General features: G+C 36.9%; 1 protein-coding gene across 1 annotated transcript in view; it reads right to left on the bottom strand.

Annotated features, from left to right (window-relative positions):
• Positions 1-4,471: 4,471 nt before the first annotated feature.
• The window catches only part of LOC306846082 (sodium channel protein type 2 subunit alpha-like), a gene marked incomplete at both ends in the record, with an annotated part of 41,583 nt that continues 21,834 nt past the window's right edge, over positions 4,472-24,220 (bottom strand). The window contains 12 exons of the mRNA XM_079379186.1: positions 4,472-5,691; positions 6,009-6,279; positions 6,358-6,458; positions 6,552-6,693; positions 6,998-7,051; positions 9,124-9,396; positions 10,166-10,288; positions 13,061-13,234; positions 14,059-14,213; positions 14,341-14,458; positions 17,554-17,973; positions 22,142-22,498. Coding sequence (XP_079235312.1) covers positions 4,472-5,691; positions 6,009-6,279; positions 6,358-6,458; positions 6,552-6,693; positions 6,998-7,051; positions 9,124-9,396; positions 10,166-10,288; positions 13,061-13,234; positions 14,059-14,213; positions 14,341-14,458; positions 17,554-17,973; positions 22,142-22,498 — 3,408 coding nt within the window. The remainder of the gene's footprint in view (positions 5,692-6,008; positions 6,280-6,357; positions 6,459-6,551; positions 6,694-6,997; positions 7,052-9,123; positions 9,397-10,165; positions 10,289-13,060; positions 13,235-14,058; positions 14,214-14,340; positions 14,459-17,553; positions 17,974-22,141; positions 22,499-24,220) is intronic.

Genomic DNA, 24,220 nt, shown 5'->3' with positions numbered 1-24,220 from the left:
GACAGAAGCATGTGCGTGTGTATGTAATTAGTTATAGTGCATTTTAATCTGTAATAATGGGTTTCCTGTAGTCGAGCTTAATCCCGGCCACATGTTCAGATGTTTAAACATCAGATCAATTACGCAGACACATTCATTAAAGTGGATTTCCAGAGACACAAAGAATTAAAAAGAAAGCATGTGCAGAAACTGAATGGAGAAACAAAAAGTTGTAAAAAATATATATGGATAGAAATGCTAGGATGACAAATCAGGGAAAATGTTACAATCACTGAAATTCTGAGGTGCCAAATTCAATATATTAATGAAACAGTTTCTTAATGCTAAACATTCTTGCTATCACATAAAAAAAAAAAAGAAGCAGATGTTCATCCCATCATAAATTCAAAATGTCCCAACGTTAATACTTTTTAAAGTACTTGAAGACATTATTTTCTCAATAGAATGTAAAAGTGGACATCAAAAACATCACCTTTCCGAAATGGAAAAGGCAGCTGCATTTGTATAAGGTAGCAGTTTGGAGGTCTGTGACTGAGCGAACTGAAGTACGAGTGCATTTGTGTGTAATTAAAACAAGTGATTATTTTCCGCTGGGATTATCCTGTAGGTCCAGCTGGTCTGGAGGATTTGAATACCCTCACCCTTGGCTGGAGAAAGGGCAAACTTCCAGGGGACGAAGCCAAATTGGCTCCCTAACCAAGAGCTGAGAGCACAAACTATGTACAATCAACAAAAACTGCCCCACTGTTGAGAATTCAGCGCTCATTTTTTATTTCCACTAAAGAAAGGCTGGTCAAAATGTTGATCAATGTTCAGAAGATGGACAGTAGCTGCTCACAAACTTATGTTCAGATTGAGGAATGAATTTAAAAAGGGCCAAGAAAGTATTGTGTTTGGTGCTTGCCTATATAACTACAGTGGGGGGAAACATTATTTGATCTCCTGCTGATTTTGTACGTTTGCCCACTGACAAAGAAATGATCAGTCTATAATTTTAATGGTAGGTTTATTTGAACAGTGAGAGACAGAATAACAACAAAAAAATCAAGAAAAACACATTTCAAAAACTTTATAAATTGATTTACATTTTAATGAGTCAAATAAGTATTTGATCCCCTATCAGTCAGCATGATTTCTGGCTCCCAGGTGTCTTTTACACGGGTAAGGAGCTGAGATTATTCTCTTAAAGGGAGTGCTCCTAATCTGAGTTTGTTACCTGTATAAAAGACAACCCGTCCACAGAAGCAATCAATCAATCAGATTCCAAACTCTCCACCATGGCCAAGACCAAAGAGCTGTCCAAGGATATCAGGGACAAGATTGTAGACCTACACAAGGCTGGAATGGGCTACAAGACCATCGACACGCAGCTTGGTGAGAAGGTGACAACAGCTGGTGTGATTATTCGCAAATGGAAGAAACACAAAATAACTGTCAATCTCCCTCGGACTGGGGCTCCATGCAAGATCTCACCTCGTGGAGTTTCACTGATCACGAGAACGGTGAGGAATCAGTCCAGAACTACACGGGAGGATCTTGTCATTGATCTCAAGGCAGATGGGACCATAGTCACCAAGAAAACAGTTGGTAACTCACTACGCCGTGAAGGACTGAAATCCTGCAGCACCCACAAGGTCCCCCTGCTCAAGAAAGCACATGTACAGGCCCGTCTGTAGTTTGCTAATGATTCAGAGGAGAACTGGGTGAAAGCGTTGTGGTCAGATGAGACCAAAATCCAGCTATTTGGCATCAACTCAACTCGCCGTGTTTGGAGGAAGAGGAATGCTGCCTAAGACCCCAAGAACACCATCCCCACCGTCAAACTTGGAGGTGGAAACATTATGCTTTGGGGGTGTTTTTCTGCTAAGGGGACAGGACAACTGCACCGCATCAAAGGGACGACGGACGGAGCCATGTACTGTCAGGGCCAGGGCATTGAAAATGGGTCATGGATGGTATTCCAGCATGACAATGACCCAAAACACACGGCCAAGGCAACAAAGGAGTGGCTCAAGAAGAAGCACATTAAGGTCCTGGAGTGGCCTACCCAGTCTCCAGACCGTAATCCCATAGAAAATCTGTGGAGGGAGCTGAAGGTTCGAGTTGCCAAACGTCAGCCTCGAAACCTTAATGACTTGGAGAGGATCTGCAAAGAGGAGTGGGACAAAATCCCTCCTGAGATGTGTGCAAACCTGGTGGCCAACTACAAGAAACGTCTGACCTCTGTGATTGCCAACAAGGGTTTTGCCACCAAGTACTAAGTAATGTTTTGCGAAGGGGTCAAATACTTATTTGACTCATTAAAATGCAAATCAATTTATAACGTTTTGAAATGTGTTTTTCTGGATTTTTATTCTGTCTCTCACTGTTCAAATAAACCTACCATTAAAATTATAGACTGATCATTTCTTTGTCAGTGGGCAAACGTACAAAATCAGCAGGGGATCAAATAATTTTTTCCCCACTGTATATAACTATAGATAATTACTATTTTTTCGACTTTTTTTCTCAGAACTGTGAGTTTATCTCACATTTCTGATTATTTTTTCCCTCAGAATTCTTAGTTTATATCTTGTTATTCAGATTTTTTTTTTTTGTCTCAGAATACTCCCATGATTTTTTTAGTTCCACCATGGTATAAAAATACAAATTGCAACTTTTTTCTTGCAATTCTTAGTTTTTTTTTCTTTTCTTTCATATATAAACTCGTGAGTTGTGTTGTGTTGTGAGTTAAAAATGAGCAATTTTCGCTATTTTTATTTTGTGGCAGAAACAAGTCTTTGTACTATCCCACTACTAGAAACTTACTAAATAAACCTGTAGCGTATTTAATTTTCAACTTTTCTTTTCTAGCAAAATGTACAAAGATATTGAGGATTTCTCTTGTTTACAGGACTGTATAAAATGTATGCAGTATGAATTTAAATGTGCTCTAAAACAACAGTGTCCCTTCATACTACTTATGAAACAAATTATAGTTCACATCTGTGATGTAAACTATTGGCTATTTAAAACACAGTTTATTCAATATGTCATGCACAACATCCTGTTTCATGGAAGCGTCACAGGCAAGAAAACTTCATCAAACAATGTCATGCTTCCTCATTATATCATTCTGGGCATTCAGCTGATGCAATTTGTGGGTCAACGTAATATGACAAAATTAGATGGCAAATGTGTGAATTTCATCCATCCCTCAGTCCATCAGAATTTTATTAAAATGTATGCATGAGAACTTTTTATTGTGTTTCAGGTTCCATAAATGCCCCTTGAAATTAAATACAAGAGGGAGAACATTTTGTGGAAAGGAGAGTTTTGTTTCATAAAAAAAGGAGTAGAACACAGAAATTGATATATCTGTATGTTGATGATACATCTGTACTTTTCTTTCCAGTTGCTTATGTACATTATATTAGTAAATATATAGTTTAACATATAGTTCACATAAATGCATTTGATGCATGTGAATTCATATTCCTGACTTGGAGAAAAACAGTGATGAGGTTATGAGTAATTAGGACACTGAAAATTGTATGTGATCCAGACTGAAGCATTTCAGTGTGCAACATAATGAGAAAAAGCCCTTAAATAAAACATAAGAGCTGAAGGTCATTTCAGCTGATTCAAATTTCATATTAAACATAGGATATTTAACCCAAAACAGTTTAGGTGATTTTTATCCACTATTGAATCATTAAAAGTAGGCTTTGCATGTAAAAATGGAGCAAAGCTGTAGGAGAGAATGGGTTGAGAAATACATAACATCAGCCAGGAAAGTTGTTTCATTTTGTTGAAAGATTACATAGATTCTTTCTTTGGAATAACATGCACCAGTTGTGCATAATAAAATCAGGAACATGTACATGTATTTACTTAAGTAGTCCATTTTGATTTCACATTGACCTTAAACCATTTTAAAACACAGTTTCCTGCCTGTGTTCAACAAGAAAACAAAAATTCCTCAAGTGCTGATAAAAATGCAAAATCATTCACTTTGTAAGAGGAAATTTCCACTGTAGTCATTCGAACTGCATTTAGGGGCCTTTTCCTTACACCAATACTCTCATCAAGTGTAAAAAAGTGATAACATTCCTCACTTAATCCTGAGCAATGAAAAACTCTGGGAATAACTACATGTGGCCGTTAAGCTTTATAGCAAACAACCAAAACAACATCTGTGCAATATTAGAGTTGCGATATGATCTGAGTTAAAATACATTCTCTACCTGAAAAGTTAGTGTGTACATCCTTACGTTGATATATCCATGTATTTTTGTCCATTTCCCATGATACCTTGTCATATTTTATGACAAAAACAACAGGTTGTCCAAACATTTTCTTACAGATTAAAAAAGTTAAATCTTGTTCGCATTTGGATTCCTGCTGATTAGATTTGTTTACACACATCCAAACATGGTAAAAAAAAATCTTTTAAAAAGCAAGCAAAGATGGGTTTCTTAGAAAAGAGTTCCTAAAGAAAGGTCTCGTCATACGTCTCTTCTGATTCATGAGGCTCACTGGATTGAGAGTCAGGTTTTAACATCTTGAATTGGTCTCTAGGGTCCTTTGTTACAGCATCATATGACGGCGGAGAGCAAGCTAAGTATGGCGGCCCCTTTTCAGGACCGTAGTGCTCTTTAATCATTGACGCTATGAGTCCTTCCCGCTCCAGAGCACCGTCTTCTTCCAACCAGTGTGCATCTTGGCTTATGTGCCTGTACAGGTAAGACGCCTGCTTCATTTGCCGTCTAACCAGGTGCCGCCGGTAGGCTCGCTGGATCAGGGACACCGAAATTTCCTCCTGCTTGCGCCGCAGCGTTGTGGTGATGGGCTCGTGGGATATCTTGGAAGGGTTCGCCATCATGAACTTTTCCTCCATTTGCTGCTTCAAAGCGTCCATTTCTCCGGTCTCCCCGAGGACCCGCTTGGTGAAGGCGAACAGGATGTCCAAGCAGTGGATCCTGTCGCCACTGACCATGGGTAGATCCATGTTGATGAGTTTGATTTTGTTAGGTTTGGCGATCCTCAGAGGTTCGGAAAGGCTGTCAGCGAAACTCGAGAGTTTGGAGTACTCGATGAAGTGCGTGGCCTCAACGTCGAACTTCTCCCAAACCTCGTAGAACATCTCAAAGTCATCCTCGCTCAGAGGTTCAGTGCTTTCCTCGGTGGCCACACTGAAGTTCTCCAGAATGATGGCGATGTACATGTTGACCACGATCAAGAAGGAAATTATGATGTAGCTGACGAAGAAAGTGATCCCTACTGAGGGATTGCCGCAGTTGCCCTTGGTATTGGTTCCGGTGTTGACGTAATTCGAGCTACATTCTTCCGGAGAGTTGTTGAGAATGGGATCCAGTAGGTTATCCCAACCGGCCGATGTGGTGATCTGGAAAAGGCAGATCATGCTGTTCCCGAAAGTTTCGAAGTTGAACATGTCGTCAATCCCGCCTTGCTTCTTTATGTAGGCGAAGTTCGCCATGCCAAAAATGGCATAGATGAACATGACCAGGAAGAGCAGGAGGCCGATGTTGAATAATGCCGGCAGCGACATCATTAAGGCAAAAAGTAACGTCCTTATTCCTTTAGCTGCTCGTATTAGTCTGAGAACTCGTCCTATTCTTGCCAACCGGATCACTCGAAACAGAGTTGGGGACACAAAGTATTTTTCTATTATGTCAGCAAGGATGATTCCTATGAGGAAGGACAAATTAAAACCAGATATCAACACAAAGAAGTTGGACTCTCTTGAAAATCTCTTGAAGAATTGAGAAATGGCACTATGAACATCTGAGATCACAACAACCCAGTTGAAAAGACAAGCTGGTGCTGTAAAGTCTCTTAACTAACTTAACCAAACCAGCAATCCTTCTTTGGCTTCACCATAGTGATGACCAGATGGACCCATACCAAAGTGCTAACCAGTATAAACCAAGTTGGTCTTTTCAGCAGGGAAGTATCTTGAATTAGCCACACGTACCACTTACCAGACTGTAAAGTCGTGCACTTACCAACGATGGACAGAATAACCACTACAAAGTCAAATATGTTCCAACTAATGGTGAAGAAATAACAGCGGAGGGCAAATAGTTTGATGAGGCATTCGGTGGTAAAGATGACAATGAAGGCCAGGTTGATGTTATTGAGGACGGTCTCCATGCGAGCAGATTGTTCATCGGACTCGACCATCATGGTTATCATGTTGAGAATAATGAGCATCATGATAGTGATATCAAAGGCTTGCTTGGACACCAAGTCGAAGAAGAATCCTTGTAAAATGTTCTAGATGGAAATGGGAAAATTAGAAAGAGAATTCAGTGAGATTTTTAGTAACAAAAATGTTAAAAATCATCATCTTACCAGTGGTCTTGGAATTGGCTTCTGTGGCTTTTTTGATCCAAGTTTCTTCATCGCATTGTAGTACTTTTTCTGCTCTTCGGTCATGAATATATCCTGGCTACCTTAAGTACAGAGAACAATCAGCTGTTATTATTTTCACTGAACACAATAAATGTACACTAGATGCTTTTGGAAGAGAAGTACATCTTAAACACCTATCATTCTTTTCTGTTGATTGAAGTTATCGATGATGACACCGATGAACAGATTTAAGGTAAAGAAGGATCCGAAGATGATGAAAATGACAAAGTAGAGGTACATGTAGAGGTTTATCTCCTTGACGGGCTGCTCCTCAACCTGACAAACAAGAACAACATAGATCTTAGAAACTCACAAAGATGGTTTTCCAGACAGCTCTAAAATGAAGTTTTTCAATGGTTCTTTGCAGCACCTTGGGTGAACGCTCTTCTTATTAAGAGAAATGTTTCTAGCATTGAGTTACTAGTTGGTTCTCTGGATGTCAAAAAGTTCCAGGTTTTTCAAAGATCTCTCTTTTAATTGGAACAATTATTTTTAAGATTATGTTCATACTCAATACCTAGGTTGTGATTTTGGATGTAACTTGTAAGTCATTCATTTTAGGAATGAAGAACATGCTTACTTCACGGGAATCGACGGCGGCATACATGATTTCCATCCAGCCTTTGAATGTTGCCTGAAAAACAAAATATTTAAGAATGCTTGAATGTCCATCTAAAAGAGAAAGATTGCCAATTTATTCAAAGATGTGTTCGGCTTCTAAGTGAGCACATTTCTTTCCACGCCTGACCATAGCGAAACTTGGCTTTTTTTTCTGTGGTAATTACGCATTTAAGTTTCATATCTTCTGTAAAGACAAAGAATTGTGACTCACCAAGAGTCAGCATGAATGCCATTAAGCTATTTTTGGATGTCGTTGCCATGGTCACATAAATTATAACCTGTGGTGATTGAGAGACTGTTCCAAGAGGTAAATGATAGGTTAAGGCCCAGCAAGGAGTTGCAGGCCCCTGAAAAACTCTGGTTGCTTGGCTACCTTAACAAATATGATGATTCTACAGCACAGTCATGAAAAGTCCTTGTTGGACTGAAATGTTCAAGATGGCCAGAGTTCAGAATTTAAGAACTGGCTCCCTTTTAAATAATGAGTGTGAATTTGAATTGGAATGGAACAGGATCAGAAATGATCTTTTCCCTTTTATAATTTCCCAAATTTCCTTAAATTTAGAATTTCCCAAATTTCCTTAAATGTATCTTTTTATTTATTGTATTACAATTTGTTTGAAAAGGGACCATGTACAATTTTAACATAAATGTTTCCATTTCATGCATTGTACCGAATTTAGCCAATGGCTAGTTTTCATCCACAGTCCCTTGGCAGGTAATCATAATCATAGGTAAAAATAAAAACATAAAACAACAAACACATACAATACAGTAATACTTCTACACATCCTTTCAGAGCCAAAAAAGAACAGTGAAGATAACGTCCAGTTAAACCACAACAATGTCAGTGTTTACAGAGTTGAGTTGATTTGAAATCAAATGTCTTCCGGTAGAGTGTTCCAATGAATAATAGTTGTCACTGAGAAAGACGTAATCCAAAGATAATCCAAAGGCAGAGTGACGAAAAGGAACACAATCACTTGTAGATGATGATCTAGTAGATCTTACAGAGACTGTAATGTTATCTTTTATGTCAAATACTTGAATTTAACCAATTACTTCAACACAATTTTTAATCTCAACAAAAAGCCATCTTTACACTACAAAGGTGGATAAGAAGCTGCATAATAGATTTTGTTAATTTAGTTTAGTTTTTAATTTAGTGAATTGTGCAGGAGCATTTTCCACTCCCTTATCTTGAATTTGGGGGATTTTTTTTTTTTTTCTTTCATTGTGGTGGCATTTTTGCCCCATGCTCCCATTAATTTATGACCCTAAAATGAAATGACAGGAAGAGGAATTTATTGAAGTCATAAATTTTACAGTGATATTGCAGATGCATTTCATAGGTCCAACACAAGTTTTGTGACAAAACGTGAATAAACACATCATTAAATTGGACTAATTGTGCCTAGTTATTCTCTGATGTGTAGAATGCATTTTTCCAAAAGCGACATATTCCTAGACCCTTAGTTTAGTACTAAAACTATCAATACTAGTTCAGTATTTGGTTAAGTACACAGTTAGCAAGGCCATCAAAACAATTTGCAATGGTTTAAAAAAATAAAATGAATTATTTAAAATTTTCTAAAAACATTATATTGAATATTTATGTTGATATTTTATTTCTAAAATTAATATTGACATTAAAATATTTAGTTTTATGTATGATAATGTGAATGAGTAATTCATACAAAAAAAAATAATCGGAATCCATTGCTTAAAACTATATTTACAGTTTCCGTTTTAATTCTGCTTCCTTAACCTCATGTTGTATTCCAGTCATTTTGATTTTATTTTTCTAAAACTTGACTGACTTGACCTAGTAGCTCATGTGGGGTATAAAAATTCCCCTAAAAATGTAGTATAATTTGACTACTTTTTGGGGATTTTTTCTCACCTTGTTATATGCTTTTTTCACTTTGACAAAAGCATTGAATCCAATATTTGTTGATAATACAGCATAATAAAAGAGATTTACAAGCAATTATTAAAAGGCTGGTCTTTTTTTACTTTTTGGCATCTCAGTAAAAATCAATCTCAGCGCAATTGTGAATGGCGCACAACCCTAGAGACACTCACCACCTGCAGAAGTGATAGGTATCCAAGGCCCACATTGTCGAAGTTGACTTTTACTTTGGTCCAGTAGAACTGGGTGTCATTCATGGCCTGGCAGTCACTCTTGTTGTTGACCAGGATAACACTGTGAATGTATCCTGTCCTGTTGACACACTTCCCGAATTTCCCAGCGAATAGATTTACACCCATGATGCTAAATATGAGCCAGAAGATCAGGCACACTAGCAGTACGTTCATGATGGACGGGATGGCCCCAATCAGCGCATTCACCACCACCTGGACAACAGGAATTTAGGATGTGATACCATACAGGAAGCAATCATAATGTAACTGCATGCAACCACAGCGCCAGATCACCAAAGCAATTAAAACTTTCTGCTCAATAACAAATACATTTCTGAAGACATGCACATTTAATTTAACCATCCTATTTATACTATATTGCTGATAACATAGCCTGCATCTAATGTTTTCTTTTCTTTTTTGCAAAAAGGCCTAGTATTAACTAATTTGATTCCATTTTGTACAGTATTTTCACAAAATAAGAATGAATAAGATGTGTGCCTGTTTGGATGTATTAAACACCCACAGATGTAGCAGAGAACATCTGGCTCATGTTTGCATTTTCTTCTGTCACTGGTCATAATTCTCAGGATTAAACATAAAATAATGTCATTCATACATTCATGAATTCATACATGTGAAAATCGCTAGAGAATTGAACAAATAGTTGTGGTCTGGCACAGAGGTGGCAGTTTTGTTCTGCTGATTAAGTGATAATACAGTACGCGACTTCATCTTATGGTTGTTGCAAAAGCAAAAATGCAACAAAATGCATCAAATTTTGTGAAAAAGTGTGACCTGCTTGAGCAAAACAGACACGATTATTTGCAGTCAGCAGTCCAAAATTTGTATGAACTGTATTGGATTTCATTCAGCATATATTATGCAGTGCGGTGTAATCTCAGTGAATTCCCTGTAAACTTGACATGCTTTAATGTGTCATATTTAGAGAGTTCAACCGACAGAGAAGACAAGATCTTACCCGCATTCCTTCAAATCTAGACAGGGCCCTCAGGGGCCTCAGAGCTCTGAGAGTCCTCAAAGATTTAATGGCCCCAAAGTCTGAGTAGCCCAGAGAGTTAGCGACCAAGCTAATCAAAGACACCTGCAATTGGAGAAAAATTAATTACTTTTCAATCAAATACTTCATATTAATAAGAATTTTTTAATTAATATGAATAAAACACCTCTCTGTGTGGCTTTTTTAATTAAATAGACTAAAATATGTAACTTAATGCAATGTATTTATAAGAGGAAAAAAATATTTATGCAGTTTTGGGACATTCTATAGGAACTCATTTATTGGGACAAATAAATCAGATCAGTTTTAAAATCACAATAGGTTTCCACTCTATTCTACAGTCAGAGTAGACAGACAGTGTAGAACAGAATGGCTTTCTGCTGTAATGCAGGATGTGGCCACAGGAACAGTAGGAATGTGGTTGATGGGCCGAGGATGAGGTGAAATGAAGACAAAACATGGACAAGTATGCACATATGTACATCAATGTATATATCAACATACTTAACTATATATGCATAATAAATATGCATATATATAAAATAGAGTGAGGTTTTATAAAGAATTTGGGTTTTTCTTTTAAAGAATTTATTTCTTTTGCTTTTTAAATAATGTGATTTTCATCCGTCCAAACAGTGTTTATGATTCACTTTACAGATTCCATTTATGAATTATTAAATGTAGTCCCAAGAATTGTCAGTTCTTTATAAAAAACTATTTCTATAGTTTTCCTTGTCGCTGTAGTATATCTAAAGAAGATATTTCTGTGCAATTTGCTTTAAAACACAACTTCAGAAATCAAAGATTGTATGATATAAATAAAATGACAAAATTAAATCATCAAAAATAAAGTTGTAAACTGATTTCAGCTAGAATGCTCTTTATACTAAGATGTCTCACTGTAATGTATGTTTACAATGTCAAAACGTAACTGATCTTCTCCAGATAATTATTGATACTGTAAATATATTCTGATATAAAAGCCAAGGTCCTGTGAGGATGCTTATCAAATTTGACATCACGTTAAATTACAGGTCGAAATGAATCCGTTCAAATTGCTGAAAGAGAGACGGTGGCAATTATATCTCGGCGTGGATGAGAAGAGAACTGCAGCTGAGATACAGACGTGAGCCTTCGCTCACCTCTGACCTTTGAACTTTCAACTTACCCTATTATTAAAGGTGTGTGTGGAGATCTGTGTGGGTCAGATGAGCATCAGGTGAGACATTTGTGTTTATTCAAGCTACTCCAGATGCTGTGCCAGGTGTTTTATTCAGTGTGACTACGTGTAGTTTTTAAAATTATTATTATATGTGCAGGTATCTCAGTATCTGAAGGATGTGTTTGCTATTACATCTCAATTCTGACTCTGAATACTATCTGCCATAAAAGAGTTGTTTGTCTAAGTCATTGTGCCAGTGACACAAAATCAAAACCTACGAACAAAAATCATCAAATTCAAAACTTCAAAATTAAATTTGTATCACTAGATCTTTAAAGTCAATAATGAATAGTTCGGACTCTAAATTCTGGCTATATTAAGTTAATGCTTGTTAAACCTAAACAGTCTAAAGTTTGACTATATCGCTTGTGGAAGAATTGTTTAATCCACTGCTCTCAAACTCAATTCTTGGAAGGCTGCAGCTCTGCAGAGTTTAGCTCCAACCCTAATCAAACACACCCGATCCAGCTAATCAAGCTCTTCAGGATGACTAGAAACTTCCAAGCAGGTGTGATTTGGAGCTGGTTGGAGCTAAACTGTGCAGAGCTGCGGCCCTCCAGGAACTGAGTTTGAGACCAATGGTTTAATCCAATTTAAAAGTTCAGAACATTTGTTTTATTATATTTGTGTATCTGTGTCCATTTACAGTTGTAGCATGATTAAAGGAGTTTTAGGCACATGCTTTGCATGATTTGTGCTGAAATCACCTGTAATGAACAGCCTTCACTGCAACAAATTCTTTATTTTTGCAGTTTTCTAGCCAGAAAAATCTGCAAAATTAATGCTTCCTCATTTTAAACCAGATAAGAGTCAAATTAATTTTACTTTCATGGCCCTGTATGCTAACAAAATATAGTATTATACTAAATAATATACTAAATCGACTGCAGTATATAATATAGAACAGCACTAGTCAAACATTTTTTTTCATGTTTTTTAATGTAGTCTTTTATGCTCACCATGGCTGCATTTATTTGATGAAAAATACAGTAAAAACATTAATATTGTGAAATATTATAGAACTTTTTGAAGAAACTGAAGAAATATTTCTTCTTATCAATGTTGAAAACAGTTGTGCTGCTTCATATTTTTGTGGAAATTGATACATTTTCTTTTTCAGGATTCTCTGATGAATAGAAAGTTCAAAAGAACAGGATTTATTTGAAATATAAATATTTTGTAACATTATAAATGTCTTTACTGTCAATTTAATCCGTCATTGTTAAATAAAAGTATACATGCTTTTTTAAAATCTTACTGACCCCAAACTTTTGAATGGAAGTGTATTAATATATTTTGACAAAAATATTAAGAAGCACAACTCTTTTCAACATTTATTATAATCAGAAATGTTTCTTGAGCAGAAAATCAGCATACTGGATTGATTTATAAAGGCACATGTGACACTGAAGACTGGAGTAATGATGCTGAAAATTCAGCTGCGCATCACAGGAATAAATTCTATTTTAAAAAGTTAAAATTGTAATCATATTTGAACAAATAAATGCAGCCTTGGTGAGCATAAGAGATGTCTTTCAAAAACATGGTACATTCTAGATTATTTCAAACTCGGCCTAACATATCAAAGCAGTTCAACCGTGATCCAGTATTCAGCTAGAGATTCTTCAACTCACATCCACAATCAGGAAGTCCAGCCAGCACCAGTAGTTAGTGAAGTATTTCTTAAAGCCATACGCGATCCACTTTAGAAACATCTCCAACACGAAGATGTAGCTGAACACCTTATCAGCATATTCCAACACCACCTTCACCACCTTCCGCTGTTCAATGTAAATGTCTTCAAATGCCTGACCCAAGAAGAATATCATACCACAGTAAGACCAGGACTAGCTACACATTAAATCACAATATGGACAAATTTAATGCACGAATTACATTAAACGGTTAGTTCACCCAAAAATGAATATTCTGTCATTAATTACTCACCCTCATGTCGTTCCAAACACATAAGCCCTTCGTTCATCTTCGGAACACAAATGAAGATATTTTTGATCAAATCTGAGAGCTCTCTGACTCTCCATAGACAGCAATGCAACTCCAATGTTCCCAGTCCCAGAAACATAGCAAGGACATCGCTAAAATAGTCCATTAGTCATCTGTAAATAGTCCTAGTCAACTGTAATTTTACAAAGCTACGAGAATACTTTTTGTGTGCAAAGAAAACAGTAATAACATGTAATAATAATAACATAATTAGTTACCGTCTTCTGCCATTTTGGAGAGTACCCCAGCAGCGCTGTTTTAAATTATGAAGAAATTGTTATTATTGTTTTCTTTGCACACAAAAAGTATTCTTGTAGCTTCATAAAATTACAGTTGAACCACTGACGTCACATGGACTATTTTACCTATGTCCTTGCTAGCTACGTTTCTGGACCTGAGAACATTGGAGTTGCATTGCTGTCTATGGAGGGTCAGAGAGCTCTCAGATTTGATCAAAAATATCTTAATTTGTGTTGTGAAGATGAGCAAAGGTCTTACGGGTTTGGAACGACGTGAGGGTGAGTAATTAATGACAGAATTTTCATTTTTGGGTGAACTATCCCTTACATCTTTGACTTCTGAACAGTAAACGAATAGTTAAAGTTCACTGTTCAGCATGGTTCCTCACCAGAGCTCCGCTGCTGAGGAGGATCATGAAGATAATGAAGGTCTCAAACCAGCTATGCTCCACTATCTGATAACAAGTCTTCCTCAACCTCCACCACGCTTGACCCAGACCTCTCGTGGTGTTGATATTACAACACTTGCAGCGCTGCATACAGACTGGAGAGATACAGAGAGATTAGATTGATCAGCTACTCACAAAAACACATGATATACAGTAAGTCAAAGTGGAAGCAATGGCCTCAGGAGGACAACTATTATGAGTCTTGTTTCATTATTTGCTTACACTCAGGGAAACACTCTTCTGGATCCATGCCATCATCTGCCATTTCAGAATATTCCTCCTCATCTTCCCCAGGCTTCCTCAAATCCACAGTACTTCCTTCAGAGAGGCTGATGACTTCCTTTGGACAGAAAAGCTTGCATTGAGTTTTAAATAAAAATTTTACTTCTGAATGACCGCTGGTAATAATTTTTAATGAAAGACGTCTCTTGTGCTCGCCAAGGTTTCATTTATTCAATCGAAAAATACATTAACAATAGTAATATTGTGAAATATTTTTACAATTTAAAATAACAGTTTTCTATTTTAATATTCTTGTGATGCAAAGATGAATTTTCAGCAGCCATTACTATATGTATGATCTATGCCTGTGTGCTTGAACCTCACCTGCAGTACATCCATCATATTCATATTCCCACTACATCTAATGATTAATGCGATGCATATGCTATCATTTAGGTTCTTGGTTTCATGTAAACTAGTACTGAATCTGTTAATTCAATAATTTGGGTGTTAACTGCACAATATTGGTGTATATTTGCACATACTGTATAAGCCAGGAAATCAGCATTGATTGAAAAATCCTCTGGGTTTGGCATGGAAAATGCAGAGAGCTAATAGGAAGCATGCATCCCAAGATATATTTGGTGCAATACTAACATATGCAACTAATCCATGACCTCCAGTATAATCTGAGATGGCGAGAGAGAGAGAGAGAGAGAGCAGTTCTAAATCTGCCTGAATTCACACTCATTCTTGTTTCTTTCTCTACATTGACAGTGGGCCTTCTTAATGCAATTTTGATGAGATTGTCCCTGCATGTAATGGCAACATATTTAAAATGATTTACAGAGATTACTGGCCCAAAGGTGCCAGCACAATCCAATAGTGCTGTTTATGTAATCCCACATTATACGAGGCGAGCAGTGTGTGTGTATGAAGATAGATTACTCTTAATCTTGAGTCCCTAAAATGTCAAAATGGTTTTGGTAGAAGTTTGCAATCAAACAACTTCATTAAATTCATTCTGGCATGGTTTTTAAAACTGTATTGGAAGAGTTTTTACTTTACCCCAAAATTGTAGTCTTGTGAAAATCTGTACAGTACAAAACTTGAATGCCTTTCGAAAATCCCAAATACATTTAAAACTGAATTTGAATGAAAGCATTTACTGTACAGTATGTACAAATTACCTCCTATATTTCTTCTTTATTTATCTAGTTATTAATACAATGCATATGTTGCCATTCAGGTGCTTGGCCTTGTATATTATATCTGTAAATTCAATAATTTTGGTATTAATTAAACAATATTGGTCCATCTTTGCACATTATCAGCCAGGAAATCAACATGAATTTAAATATTTTCAATATTGAATAGTTCCAGCTCTATCTAATTGGCCGAGGCACATATAAGTTTATTGAGAAGCATGTACAATTACTTTACAGAGCAGATTATGATTCTAACCTAGGGGACAATAGAGTTGCATAGACTTACATTGAAGGAAGAACTTGAATCATATCTGAAGACCAGAATATCATACAGATGGGCTATTTTGTCTAAGAAATTGCCCCAGTAAATGCATAGTAACATTAATTTTCAAAAAAAAAAGTTGTATTTCATGATATATTACTTATTGCTGTATTTAATTTGAATTGAACAGATCTTTAAAGGCTTAGTCCCAAATGGTGTCTAGTGGTCTCATAGACTTTGCTTGCATATCTCTATAAAGTCCACAAGCACTTTTTGCAGACGGTGTTGTGAAACAAAATGTGTCACCAGGTCAGTTGCACTGACAATTCCACACCATCTTAACATGCCATATTAGAATTGAACAAGATAAAAATAAATGTTTTCTAGTAAATAATCACTTAAATCTCAGCCATGTCCTCTCACTGAGCTGTCATTTGGAATATAATGCTGTCGTTTGGACCTATTTTGTTGTACTTTTATAGCGCACCATTCAACCTTTTTTTATTTATTTTTACCCATATTCTCTGTGCTCCTCTCCACTGCCCATTTCTCTTATATAACAAATATGATGTCTGGTGGGTTCACCTTGTCTGCTTTGCAGCTTATGAGCTTATGAATCTGTGCATCCCCCCCACGTCCTACAGCCACTGGCTCGCTCCCTCACACGCATCATATCATATCATCTCTCTGAACTCTGACCCCACTCTGAGCTCCCGGTCACTCACAATAGGGATAAACCATTGAAACATTATATGCTGTATATGAAAGATTTAGGGTCAGATATCTAATTGGTCCTGATGTTAAATCCACACATTTAAATTTTAACAGTGGAAAAACAAGTTAGATGGCATTATATCAATATGCGCTTGTCCATTGTTAAATTTAAATTTGTGAGTGCATTTTTTGGTTTCATCTCTCAAAAGTTCAGATGCACTATACTAAATGGAGATTGTTATTAAAAGATTTTCATCGAATGGAAATGATCCCAGTTACTTTATAATCCTGTTAAGAATTCTTTTATTTATTAAAAAATTTAAAGTACTCATTTGTTATAAAGAAAATGTGTATATTGTCTTAAAGTTGGTCATGACAAAATTAGCAGGAATCAGAGTAAATAATAATAAAAAAAAACTCATGAGTTTGAGACTAATATGTGAGTGTTTTTGACCAGTGCATTAAAAAGTATCAGCTTGTATGATTAATTTGCTTGTGTTTTGGATTACACAACCTCAAATTGGCAAATTAACCAAATTCCCAACACTAATACTAATAAATCATTTCTCATAACCTCTCATATTCATTATTAGATTCAAATTTGTAAATGCATTTCTTGGATTTATTTCTCAAAAGTTCAGATATACTACTCTAATAATAATCATAATCAAAATAATTAAATTATTCTGTTTCTGAATTTCAATTCAGCTTTAAATAATTGAAATAGAAATGATTCTGCTTTCTTAATAATTACATTAACAATTATTTAATACTTTGAAGAAAGCAAAAATAATTAGTTCCTACTATATACTAAACAACAGTGAATTATAGTATTCTGTTTCTTAAGAAACATACCAGAGAGTGAACCAATTCAAATCACCATCTCATTCGTTTGAGACAAACCTGTGAGTTTTTTTGACCAGTGCATAGAACTGCTCATATCAATCATTTGTTTGTGAATCAGACTATGCAATAATGAACCAAATTCCCAACACTACAACTAATAGATCAACTCTCAAAACCTCTCACCAGTTTATGCTCTTCGTCCTCTGATGACTCTGTCTCCTCATCCTCCTCCTCTTCAGGGAATTCCACATCCGACTCTCCTGGCGCAATGGGCACACAGATGGTGAGGTTGGGATTGGTCATGTAACTGTCCTCTCCTTCTGGAGTAATGTACTTCCCTCCATGCTGCTCTAAAATTCCCATGCCGCCATTGCACTCAGTGTGGTTCTCTTTCAGTGACGTCTGCACCTCTTTGGTCTTCTGTCTGCGGCCTGCCAGGTTCCCGTTGAAGAGATCTTTGATGGCATCCAGCAGCCAAGTGAAACCGAAGTGGATTCGACCGATGGCTATCTGAAGATTGTTCATTTCTCCATCATCGTCGGGCGCTGACAGGTTATCAGAGCTGAAGGAGCTCAACAACAGGGCCAGAAACAAATTCAACATCTAGAGAGAAACCAAAAATGCAGATCTGTAAGCAAATGATATGATTTGGATGCTCTACATTTGGGAACGTTTTGGGATGGACATTAGCTCACTGAATGTCATAAAGACTAATTGGATTTTTGGACTAATTGGATACCTTCACAGAAACGGAAGAAAATCTTTATCCGGCTAGGATATTGAAAGCTGAGCAACAAACTGTTGTTAATCTAAAAACCTTCAGTTACATCAACAGGGTTACTGTGAGCAACAGTCTTTCTAAGATAAGCCCTTGTTGAGTTGCAGGAATGTCAACCAATTACAAAAAATGTCCCATGTTCATCATAACAAGCTTTTTTCTTGCATTCTGGTCTATTATAGATGGTTTCGACAGCAACAACATTAACAAACGTTACTGCGCATGCACGCTTTTGTGGCCCAAACTTAACTTCCGGTAGACTTGTGCAAAGAATCAATAACAATAGCAAAGTCCCTCTAGAGTAGATTATTTCTGGTAACAAGCAATATATGTTCTCTGCGTAAATCATTGAACATGCAAATTTATTCTCTGCCAGCAGGAGGTGCTTTTGGAGCAGGAGAAATAGAGGTTTCCCACGATAACGGCTGTACACAAAGCAGCACTGAGCTCACATAACGCTACTCTATCAGGCATTACATGCAAGATTAAATGAAAATGACATCGAAAATTTTCTGAAGACATTCGGTTTCCTTATACAGTGATAAAAGCACCCGTGCCGCCAGTCGCGTAGATACTAGTAAACAATACTAATTATAAATGTCTTATTTCACTGTAACTTTATATATTTATTAAAAAAATTGTTTTCATGGTCAATTACAGGTCGTTTCTTAGTTTTCCCTCTTCCTATATGTATTGTCAAAATGATGATTCGTCCGTTTCTGCTAGTCCCACCCGCAATGCTATGTTTACAACATAAGGATATAATAGTAAAATGCACGCGTTTGTGAAGTTAAATTTGAAAATATCCCAGTTAAGCAAGCATAAATCAGATAAATTATTTAAAAAGTAAAAGTCTTGGCAATAAATTCAGACCGTCTACATATGAAACCCGCCAGACCACCTGCGGGTGATGGATTGAAAACTTCTGAACCAAGCGTGTTGGAAGCATCATATTAGCATAGGTACAGTGTTTGATCCGCTAAACAGATGTGTCCTTTGTGGAAAGAAACACATAAACTTTGTGCTAGATCCTGGTCGCCACAACAAACTGCATAAATTGCAGCTGCGGTCCTCGATGTGCGTGACGCTTTATTATGAAATCATCATTGTTTCACACTGAGGTAATGCTTTTTAATAAACTTCCTTTAGTTATAGTTAGTTAATGCATTAACTAACATTAGAAATACATATGTTACCGTGTTTATTCATCTTTGTTAAGCAGCTCGGGCAAATGTTAACAGATACAACTTTTAATTTTAATAATGTCCTAAATTTTGAAATGAACATTAACATAACAAATTACTAATGTCAATGCATGCTTTAGAAGTACTGTGTAATGAACCCTGGTTCTGTATATTTTTGTTGGCAATTTGACATGCAGTTTTCATATGCTACACACTTGGCCCACACAGATTTATGTAGGCCCACCCACTTAAGCATATCTGGCTATGCTAGTGTGTGCCGCATTTTGATTTTGAAATGTGCAGTGCTCATGTTTATTCAACAAAGTCAAAGCCTTTTGGAAAATCTAACATTATTTGTGGCGGTCAGTTTTGATATTGTGACGGGCCACCACAAATAAATCAATGTATGAGAAATATAGCATACCACAGCACAACAAATTGAGCCCAACTTCAGTCTAGTCTTCTCCTTACTTATCACCTTAGCTTTAACTGAGTTTGTAGTCAGCATCACTAGCCCAGAGTTGCCAAGTTTTCACAGCAAAACCCGCCCAATTGCAACTAGCCCAAAACTAGCCCAATCACTTTTCAGGGGGAAATTCCCTGGTAAAAATCACATTCTGGGGGTAAAATAATTTTTTTTTGGTGGGGTTCCCCAGATAAAAGTCTCATTCCAGGGGCTAAGTATCACGTTATTGGGCTCTCTTCAACCCGTGGACATGAAAAACATCCCACGGAAAGAGTGTCAAAGTAGCCCAATTCTGCAGGAAAACCGCGGACATGGCAACACTGCACTAGCCAGGGCTGCGTTTCCCAAAATCATCGCAAGCTTAAGTACATCATAGACCCATTGAAACCAATGGAGCTACAATCAGTTTAGGCTTACGATGCTTTTGGGAAACGCAGCCCAGACCGATAAATAAACACTGTAGTTAACTTCGGGCAAATTAAGATATTTTTAATGCTTTCTGACAGCTCTCTGACCCTCCCATAGACAGCAATGTAATTAACACGATCAATGTCCAGAAACTTAGCAAGGAGATCTGTAAAATAATCCATGTGACATCAGGGGTTCAACTGTAACTTTACGAAGCTACGAGAATACTTTTATGGAAAGAAAACAAAAATAACGACTTTATTCAACAATTTGTCTCCTACGCGTCACCGTAGTGCCATTTTGGAGAGTATCCACTGAACGCAAACTGCGTACCCTGTACTGTATCAGCTGCGCCACACGGATACGCTGTTTTCGTTCAAATCAAAGCGTAAGGAACATAGAAAATGTATCTGTTATTCAAACCGGTAAGAATACGAGTCTCACACTAGTCAAGCTCATGAATGGGACTGCACTGATCACGTGCAACCCACCTTTTTTCTCCACACATTCAGTTCCAGTTCAGACTTCAAACTCACAACTAATCAACCTCATTAATCAGTTGTTAATTAACTAGTTGACCATACTGACCCATCTCTATTTGGGATGACATGAGGGTGAGTAAATAATCACAGATTATACGTTCTGGGTGAACTTTTTGTTTAAGGCTTAAGGCTCAATTTAGATTTAAGGTTATACTTTGTAAAATAAAATGATGTTTGATGAATTGTGGTATGTGATTAAAATGAAACAAACACACAAAATGGCACATATAGACAGCACACATAGACCTTTAGTACATAGACCTTCTCTGATAGATCAGACACTTGTCTAGTATTTCAGAAAGGACCAAATGTCCCACAAGTTTAGTTAAGTCCATGCTGTCTGTCCCTGTATCCGGCTTTAAAAAGCTCCGTAGTTCAATTACCAGTGACTAGCAGCTGTTTCTGCTGTGTGTACACAAGTTACTAGTTATGAGTTGGAAAAGCTCATGGAATACACTATCTTGGACAATAGTGTATTCTTAAGTGAACATAAGCACAATCCCACCACGAATGCGTTTCTAAGCAACACACAACAGGGGACTTCTGAGTAAAATATAGAGGTCAAAGCTAAAATTTGCTGATTTATTTTCTTGGAAAGGACCTTAGTCAGGGTACATGCTATTTTTTCATTTGACGCAAATGAAAACATGTTACATGACTGTACAGTATGTTCTTTATGTTGTTGTGCTATGCCTTGGTGCTGTTTCTATCCTTCACAGGCTCATTTTCATTTGCATCAGCCTAAATATGGCATTTACCCTGAGGATTCATTTATGTATGTTCACAATCTGCCAAACACATTTGGGAAACTAGCCTATATATAAAGTATGATGATTCCCACACCTTTTGACCAATGAATTTTCATGTTTATTGTACACACTATTTTACAAGTCATTTTATAGAGAGTGAATATATTTGCATTTGTAACTTTATAGAATAAAATTGCTAACATGACATCATTCTTTTATGACAGCCTTCTTTTAGGACAGTCATTATGTCAAAACAGGAACACTTAGGAAGAATAGCTTAGTGGCGTCTTATTTTCTGGGAAAAGTCCTTCGTTTACTCTTCTTAGAGGTATTTTCTGGTCACAACTGGATATTAGAAGAACATCTGGGGGAATTAAGTAATTGTTCTGTAATGCTTTTTCATGTATCCTCACTCCTGAGATTTTTCTTGGGGTATGATGGTTTAACTTCAAGAATAATATTCCACATTTATAGAAATGTAATGTTATGTTTGTTTGTTTTTTGTTGCGTTTAACATGTCTGAAATTAGTGTCAATAAATGATTGTGACATCTAAATGTTTTAGATTCACTTAATAGTTCAATAGCCATCATAACTCCAACCTAGAGTCATTGCAATACTAATCCTGTGTTCAAATATACTCACCACCAGGTTTCCTATGACCATGACCAGCATAAAGACCAGAATGCAAAGTGGCTGTCCGGCCACCTCCATACAATCCCACATGGTCTCAATCCACTCCCCGCACAAGACCCGGAACACGATGAGGAACGAGTGGAAGAAGTCCTTCATGTGCCAGCGAGGAAGGGTGCAGTCGTAGCTGATCTTGCACACGCAGTCCTGATAGTTCTTTCCAAACAGCTGCATGCCCACCACAGCGAAGATGAAGACGATGATGGCCAAGACCAGCGTCAGGTTCCCCAAGGCACCCACAGAGTTTCCGATGATCTTTATCAGCGTGTTGAGGGTGGGCCATGACTTTGCTAGTTTGAAAACTCTCAGCTGAGGGCAAAATACCAAACATATTTCATTCAGTATTGATATTTTATCACCACTTAAAGGAATAGTTCACCCAAAAATGAAAATTTGGTGAAAATATACTCACCCTCAGGTCATCCAAACCGTAGATGAGTTTGTGTCTTTATCAGAACAGATTTGGAGAAGAGTAGCATTACCAGTGGATGCTCTGCAGTGAATGGGTGCCGTCAGAATTAGAGTCCAAACAGCTGATAAAAACATCACAAAATTCCACAAGTAAACCAGACCACTCGAGTCAATCAGTTAATGTCTTGTGATGTGAAAAGCTGCATGTTTGTGAGAAACAAATTCATCGTTAAGGCGTTTTAACATCCTTCACTTCTGGGCAAAATAACAATAATAATGCTTCCTCCAGTGAAAAAGCCCATCCCATGTGTTGTCTTCTCACATTTAAATCCACCGACATAATTGTTTAAAACTGTTTGGGACTGTTTTTCATTGTAAACGGTACGTGATCTGTGCATATTTCTCTCCTGATTCAGACAAGCTGACGTTTTCACTGGAGAAAGCGTTATTTTGGAAAGAGGACTCATAATTTAGCAGGAAGTTTGAAGTTGAAATGATGGATTTGTTTCTTACAAACACACAGTTTTTCACTTCATAAAATGTTGACTGATGGATACAAGTTTTATGGATTACTTGGGGATTATTGTGATGTTTTTACTCTCATTCTGACGGCACCCATTCACTGCAGAGGATCCATTGTTGAGCAAGTAACGTAATGCTAAATTTCTCCAAATCTGTTCCGATGAAGAAATAAACACATACATCTCGGATGGCCTGAGGGCAAGTATATTTTCGATCAGTCATGTTATTTGACACCAATATATATTCTTTGTTTTCAGCTGCTGTCAGATTTGTCTCATGTAAATTCACCTAAGTGGTATTTTATTTTAGGTAAAGCATGGCCCATATTCAGTTTGCAATGTGACTGATGTTGAACTAAAAGAAAGTGTAGCCCACTTTTTGAGATGTCAACTCCAACATATTTAATCTCACTAATGGATAAAGGATTACTGCTCGGCCAAATATGCACATGTGGGTGAAGCCATGAAAAAAGGTCATTTTTAACATACACACACAGTATTTATCACAATATAAAAGGATGTTAAAAGCTCAGTGCAGCTTTAATCTGATAATGAATAGCAAGACACTCGAGTTCAAAGGGGTCAGAAAAGTTCAGATGGACTGCGCGTGCTGCGTTTGTCACGTGAACTGCGTTTTACATCACATGAATACTGATGTGTTGATATTTAAAACTTTGATGGAGTGTCTATACGTATGCCTCCTAATTGCATACTACAGATACAACATTGATGTCAGTTTAAGAGGTAAGTTTCAAGATCATTGAGTGTGAATTTATGTCCTTTTTGGGGGAAAATGCAATACTGAATTGTTTAAATCTACTTTTTCAATTTTTCTCAAAACGGTCCTCTCTGATTGATACATATTAATCATTTTTCCTGCCAAAATTAACTATTTTGAATATTGTCATTAATGCATTTTTGTAGTTGGCCATAATGACATTTAGTTTTACAATCCTTGTCTTGGGATTTGTGAATATGTGAATGCATTTTAACAAAAATGGTGCTCATTTCTGTGAAAAAGTTCAAACACACTGCTCTGATTCAGTGACTCACTCAAAGACATTCACTTCTCCTTAAGGCATTTCTCTTATGTGCATGT

This window comes from Barbus barbus (assembly GCF_936440315.1).
Source record: "Barbus barbus genome assembly, chromosome: 26".
NCBI classification, from domain to species: Eukaryota; Metazoa; Chordata; class Actinopteri; order Cypriniformes; family Cyprinidae; genus Barbus; species Barbus barbus.
This window is presented reverse-complemented; position numbering and strand designations above follow the sequence as displayed.